The sequence below is a fragment of the Pterocles gutturalis genome, unplaced genomic scaffold, assembly GCF_000699245.1.
Source record: "Pterocles gutturalis isolate BGI_N339 unplaced genomic scaffold, ASM69924v1 scaffold29843, whole genome shotgun sequence".
Lineage (NCBI taxonomy): Eukaryota > Metazoa > Chordata > Aves > Pterocliformes > Pteroclidae > Pterocles > Pterocles gutturalis.
Genome location: NW_010119055.1, coordinates 16,494 through 23,448, shown reverse-complemented (window position 1 = coordinate 23,448; position 6,955 = coordinate 16,494). Strand labels below are relative to the sequence as shown.

The 6,955-nt window shown below is 52.5% G+C and overlaps 1 protein-coding gene across 1 annotated transcript in view; it reads left to right on the top strand.

Moving 5' to 3' along the window:
- Positions 1-2,281: 2,281 nt before the first annotated feature.
- Positions 2,282-6,955, top strand: part of LOC104463929 (merlin) — a gene marked incomplete at its 3' end in the record, with an annotated part of 18,721 nt that continues 14,047 nt past the window's right edge. The window contains exons 1-3 of the mRNA XM_010076446.1: positions 2,282-2,407; positions 3,573-3,695; positions 5,906-5,989. Coding sequence (XP_010074748.1) covers positions 2,396-2,407; positions 3,573-3,695; positions 5,906-5,989 — 219 coding nt within the window. The remainder of the gene's footprint in view (positions 2,408-3,572; positions 3,696-5,905; positions 5,990-6,955) is intronic.

The following is a 6,955-nucleotide window of genomic DNA, read 5'->3' as shown; positions in this document are numbered from 1 at the left end:
GCCTCGGACAGCAGCGATCTTCATCCCCCTGCGCCCGGGGGCGTCTTTTGCTGTGTTTTATGGCCAGGAAATGTGGCAGTTAATGACACGAGGCCGTTCACGTCGGGGTAGGGAGGGCTGAGGTCCCGACTGGCTGTGAACCGGTTGGAGTTCAGCTGCCCAACGGTGCCACTCGAATGCAGATCGTTATTTTAAGTACCGAGGTGTGGAAGGGAATCGTGTATGTTGAAATAAACGTGGCTGCTGTTCCATTTATATATTTAATGAAGGTAATTCAACACAGCCGGGAGGATGTCTGCGCGGCGTTACGGTTGGAGCCTTTAGCACCGCGCCGGCAGGGACGGTAAATCTGTATTTCTGCCATCACGGCCGCGGGCAGGGACGGTGTAAAATCCAGCCGCAGAAGCCATGGCTTAAAATATTCCTGGCATCAAATAGAAGTTGCAAGAGGGGGGAAAACAAACAAAACTCTTGCTTTAATTCTGGTCTTCAGAACGAACCCCTGTCTGGCTTTTGGGGAGGAAATCTCGGTGTCGTGCCGGCTGTGGGGGAGGTTTGGTGGGGAGCTGCGGCCGGTGGAAATGCCGGCTGGTGGGACACGGTGGGGTCGTTCAAAACCCTGATCCCACGGGATGCAGAGCGATGAGATGCTCCCGTGGGCAGGAGCCTGTCCCAGGAAAGGTTCAGTGCAGGGCTGTGGGTGTGCAGGCGCCCGTCGCTGTCTGAAGCAATGGGCTGAAATGGGCTCTTTGCAGAAAGGGAAAGAAAAATGCTGCTAATGCTTGATGCAAAGCAGTTTAATTCCAGTTAAGAAATAGCCCTTCGGTGGCAGCCTGGTTTTACGTGCCTGCAGAAGTGGTAGGAAATAGCTGTTTAAATGTGTTGCGCTCAGTTTTGTCTGAACCCTTGAATTAACCTCCCTCTAAAATCATTGTCAGGAAAAGCTCCGCTGCCATCTGAGCCGTCCTGTGCCGCGCCGGAGCTCATCGCGGGGACCGGAGGCTAGCTAAATGTGCGAAATTAGGGTTTGATGATGACAACGCTGCAAAACTTGCTCCTCCTGGTGTTTTTGACCTCGAGGTGTTGACAACGCTTGATCGGAATTGCAGAGAGGCCATGGCGAGTCGCCCGGGGGTGGTGTGTTTTTTGGAGGGTGGTGTCGGGTTTATTCTATTCTGGGACTGGGAAGGGGAGAAAATAGCGATACGCTCCTTGAATCACCGCCGGCAGAACGGCAACGAGCGTGTCCTCGGCGGCTTTGCCCACAAGGCGGCAGTGGGTGACAGCGGGAGCAGCGCGTCCCCGCGCCAGCCGTCCCCGCCGCGGCGCAGCATTAATATTGATGCTGTCCAGGTGGCACCAAGATTGAGTTGTAGTGACAAGAGAATGTGCCGAGATCCTTTTGCCCCAGGGCTCCAGAGTAATGGCCATCTGTCTCAGCTCAGCGATTGTTTCCACCGTGCAGATGGAAGACCAAAGTGGCTTTGGCAGATGAGATTCATCTGGTTTATGTCCCTCTTCACCTTTCTGCCTCCCGACGCCGCCTGGTTTTATGAGCAAACTTCAGCCACAACATAGATGCAGCTGCAAGATTGCGCGAAGGACACGGTTTTCGAGCAGGACCAATTTTCTCTGCTCCTGAGCTGCTTTTGTTACCGACATTTTCAGCAGAAAATGCAGTTTGCCTCTATCAAAACGTGTGCTGGCTTCGGGGATAATTTTTTTTTTTTCCCCTGTTACCTGTGAGGGGCCGGTAGTTCTGGACAAGCACAATTTGTACAGAGATTGTTTCACATGTGATTTTTTGGGGCTGTGTTGTGCCCTTGTCTGTGAAACCCTGTTGCTGACGCTGGAGTTGGTGCAGAGCGTCCAGGGACCGTAGGTAGAGGCGTTAAAGCCCCCAAGGGACAGTTAAGTGGGATTTTTATTTCTTGCTGGAAACAGGCTGCTCCCAGCAGTGCCTGGCTCAAAAGGAACCTCAGTGAAGCCTTCGGGTCCTCTGTTGAGTGTCGGTGGGTTGCCAGAGGAAGAAACAAGGGGGCTTGATGTAGAGGGGTGGAAAAAAATCACATCTGGGTTTCCCAGCGAGGGAGGAGTTGGTGATGGGCGGATGAGATCAGATGGAGGGATATTAAATATGCTTCGTTAGGATGTTTCTTTCTCTGTACCCGATGCCTTCCCCACACTCACAAAGCCATTGTGAGCTGAAAAAAGAAGGGATTTGGCTGAAGGGAGATGAAGTTCTGAGTTGTAACCCTGCTTCGTGTTTGCTCTCCTGCAGGTGAAGTGGAAAGGGAAGGACCTGTTTGATCTGGTCTGCAGGACACTAGGACTGCGAGAAACCTGGTTCTTCGGGCTTCAGTACACCATCAAGGACACGGTGGCCTGGCTCAAAATGGACAAGAAGGTTGGAACCCGATTTCCCTTGAGAGGTCATGTGGGATCACAGGGGAGAACCTACTTTTTTGGTTGTATTATGTGTGGTATTGAAGCAAACTGGGTGAAGTGTGTTTAAATCTCATCCCCACGGCATCTGGAAGTCAAACCGGGAAGAGTTGGCAGAGATCATAGAATCCCAGAAGGGTTTGGGTGGGAAGGGACCTTAAAGCCCATCCAGTTCCACCCCCTGCCATGGGCAGGGACACCTCCCACCAGCCCAGGTTGCCCAAAGCCTCATCCAGCCTGGCCTTGAACCCCTCCAGGGATGGGGCATCCACAGCTTCTCTGGGCAACCTGGGCCACTGCCTCACCCCCCGCACAGGAAAACATTTCTTCCCAATATGTACTATATATATATTTTGGGAGCCAGCTGTGCTGGGATGCTGGGCTTCAGGGTGACTGTCATGTAAATGAAACCTAAAAGTCTCTCTTCTGTGTCCCTGAACAACAAAACCTTTAGTGGAAAAGTGAAGTTGCATCTTGGCTTCTTTTGCTGCTGAGATGTACGAAGAGCTGGGGAGGAGGAGAAATGGGGATGGAGAGAAGGGAGGGAACGCTTCCCAAACATGCGAGCCTCCAGGTTGCCGAGGGCTGGGTTGGAGAAGTGACAAACGTGGTTCTGTTCCCATCCAAAGGGTGTTACGCTAAAACAGACGGTGATGGAGGCTGTGAGGGAGGGCTGGGTGTCTCGCGTGTCACGCCAAGGTTCTAAACTAACACAAATGTGAACTGGACGGTGGCAGTACAATCCAAAGGGAGCTAGGAGCAACACTGAAATCCAAGAGGAGGCACTGCAGGGAAACGACGAGAAGGTCGGGTAGTGTGTAGCGGGATACAGCATCACTCGGCGAGGTTCAGGAGAGACGGCGAGTGCTCAGCAGATCAGGAGCAACCTAGGCTGTCTCATTTCGCATGCTGTTTGTTTCTGCCTTCTTTGTTTTCTTGCATCCTTAGCAGTGTCAGAAATGTTTGTTTGTTTGCTGTTTTTAACTGTGCTTTCTGAACTACTTAGCTTGGTTCGGCTGTTCTAGATGTCTGAAATGCCTGACAAAAGATGTGCTGATCTGAAGAGCTGCGTCTTGGCTCGCTGAAGGAGCTGGAAGGAGTCACTGAATCCCTCTTGTATCCCACAGGTTCTGGATCACGATGTTCCAACGGAGGAACCCGTCACCTTTCACTTCCTGGCCAAATTTTATCCAGAGAACGCGGAGGAGGAGCTGGTCCAGGAAATCACGCAGCACTTGTTCTTCCTGCAGGTAGGAGCCGGGTCAGTACGCTGCTTTCCAAGCCCAGGGAGAAGGAGCCAGGATGAGCACAAGTGCCAGAAGGTTCCAGGGTCAGAAAGTTGCTCGGTGTGGATCCTCCTCGTTATGTTCACATCTCTCCGAAGAGAGTTGTGCTCAACAACAAAAACGTCTTAAAATAGGTCCGAGCTGGTGTGTCTGGATGGAGCAGCCATAGACGGCCAGACTCCAGACCTCGCGAAGCGGCTGTCAGGAGTGATTAGGTGATTTGGGATATTAGTGTGTGGCTGCTCGGGGAGGTGAACCTGTCAGGCGTGGGCTGGAGTGACACACAGCCTTGGCGGCCGCCTCTCCGCAGGTGTGGGTATCAGTTGTGCTGAGGGATGGCGGTTGCCGTCGTACGCGATGGCATCGCTAGGGGAAGCAGGGGAATTTCCTCCTTGAGAACAGGACGCGGCCAACCTGTCTGGTGTGCTGGCGGTACGGCAGGCTCTCCTCTTCGCAAAACAGCCTTCGGGTAACTGGAGCAGAAGAAAATCCCCAAAGCACAGCTCTGTCGGAGACTGACGGCAGAGGAGAAGGGGAATCCTGGCAGTCCCCCTGCCCCAGTGACTCCTGCCCTTATGTTCAGCGTTTGGAAACTGGTGGAGGCATCTGCAGGCTTTTTTATTGAAAGTGTGCTACCTTGTGTCCTGAGGAATCAGCTGAGGTTGTAGCGGTGCAGCGTGACTGCTAAGGAAGAGCTGCTATCGCAGGAGCTCTCTGCCAGACAATCGACTTTCTGACACTATTTCCCTGAAAGGGTTGTGGCAGGGAGCCCTGGTCAGACCCCCGGGGACTTACTGGGGTGTTTCAGCTGCTCCGTGGCTGTTAACTTGAAGTTTCTAAAATAAATAAATCACAAAAATAAGAAAAAGTCACTCATTTTTATGTTTGTTACACCAAAGTAGAGACAATCTAGATTTGGAAGTAGCACTGGAGACTGCACTGTGCCCTCCCCCTGCAGATGGACATCAGAGGGAGCTCACCCCTCCTCCGTGCTCCTCGCTCTTCCCTCCCCGAGTTCAGCTTTGTTCTTCGGAGCTAAAATGCTTCTCAATGCAAACCATCGCGGTTCATTTCCGAGGTCTGTCTTGTGCACTAGTGTCTCCTCAGGGCTATTTTTAAATGTCCGATTTACCACGGGCTTTATCCTTGATGAGGAAAAATGCTGTTGGCATCTTTGAAGAGCGATATCAGGGAGGAAAAGCAGTTCAAGCTGCATTTTAGAAATGCAGACCGTGACTTTTCTGCTAGGATTTCTGATGATGAGAGGAGCCCGGGCTCCTGGAACGTGTATGGGAAAAGGGAACAGACACAAGCTTTGCAAACTCTCCTGTTTTTGTCTTAATGCAGGAGAATATCCGCTCTGATTATGTTGTAACCAACTTTGAGGGCTCAAAGCGCGTTATAAATTCAAACGGATGGTACCGCAGCTCTGTGACAACCCGTTTAACTCTCCCAGGAAATAGTATGGGGGTTTTTTCTACCTTTATTCAGGAAAATTAAGTGTGTAAAACCAAAAAAAAAATATCGAACATGACAGGTTTAATTTTTTAATGCGCAGAAGCCAGGCAACGTACAGCCGTGGCTTTGGGGAGCTGCGCGGTGGCTCTCCTGGGAGCGCGCACAGGGCTTTGCCTGCTGCTAAAAGCACCGCTGCAGAGGTGACCCGCAGCCCTCCGTGCTGCCGGTGGGATCGGAGGGAATTCACCTCGACTGCAGGTGAGCACTGACTCATAACGAGGACTGAATATCCCAGAGAAAAATCTTTGTGCGCTCAGAGATTCAGCTGCAAACTTCATTTTTAATTCCGTGTTGTGCAGAGATGTCGTATCAATCCGTAGCTTATGCCTTAAGGGGTTTTGTCTCCGTGTTTACATGCAAGACTTTTTTTTTTTTCCCCTCCCTTGCCTTTAGCAATGGGATATGGGGTCTGTCATTTTCCACATATAAATTTAGCTTTTCTCACGAACCCGTTTGGAAAAGGTGGCCCCTGAGAGCCTGAGCCCTTCCCTTCCAAACCACTGGAGACTGCCTGGCCCTGAGCTGTAATTAGCGCTGGGAAAATCATTAGCTGTGTGCTTGACAGCTCGAGTTAAACCACCTGCGGCCGTCTACGGTGACAGTCGTGCTTTGCCTGGCTCCGCTGACTGTGCTGTGTCCTTTGCTGCTCCATGCAGGTGAAGAAGCAGATTTTGGATGAGAAGATCTACTGTCCTCCCGAGGCTTCTGGCCTGCTGGCCTCCTACGCCGTCCAGGCCAAGGTAGGCACGGGGGGCTCTCCAGGGCCCGCCGACGGGGGGGGTTCATGTTGGGTTCACATGGTTCCTGGGACACGTGGCCCTTTGCGATGAGCCTCCTTCCCAAAGAAGAGGCAGGCAGGGAAAGTTGTCAAATCTTGGGAAGCGAGGGGACTACAGTAGCACTATCGCCTTCTCCGCGCCGCTGGCTCCTGGCTGCTTTCAGACGTTGGACAGATTTTTGCTTTCTTGCTCCAGGACTCTTTAGCAAGCGCTGGGCTGATGGGCTGTTCGAGTGTGGCTCAGTGCTGGAGCAGGTCCATTCCCCAAGCTTGTGCTTTTTTGGATCTCCACCCTGCTCTTGCCATCGTAGCCAGAGGCAAAGCAGCTGTGGGACTCACAGCTCTGCGGCTTCCCCCGAATCCTTGTCATCTTGGTAACTGCTGTATTCTGAGCACTACAGCTTGCCACATTAACATGATTGCAGAGTTAAAGGGCTCTTCCTGCCTCCTCCCTGTACCTTGGGTGTTTGGCCTCGCTCGACAGAGGAAGAACTCAATGGCTGTTATGTTCCCCTCGTTCTTTGGCGGGATTCTGCTCCAGAGCCGGTGTTTAGCTGCGGGTTTATTTCGGAGAACGCTGTTTTCCAGTCTGGAGCACGCAGCCTTGCACAGCTTGCAGCAGCCTGCAGCGCAGAGGCTCTGGGGATGGAGGGAGCAGCCCGAGCTTCAGGAGCAGGGATGTTCTTGCAGGATTGGGGGTAATTTGTCCCTGTGCGTGCACAACATGTGCTGCTGCTCAATTCACGAGCCTTCTAGCAAATCTCCGGTTTGTGTGCGTACAGAGAATGTCTTTGGGAAAGGCGTGAGTGGGTCTGATCACAGCGATGTTATCGCTGTGGGCTCATGGTCGGAGGCGGTTCTGGTGCTGGGGATGGGATTTCAGGAGGCGTTCTGGCTTACAGGACCATGGCCGTGCCCTGGACCTGGC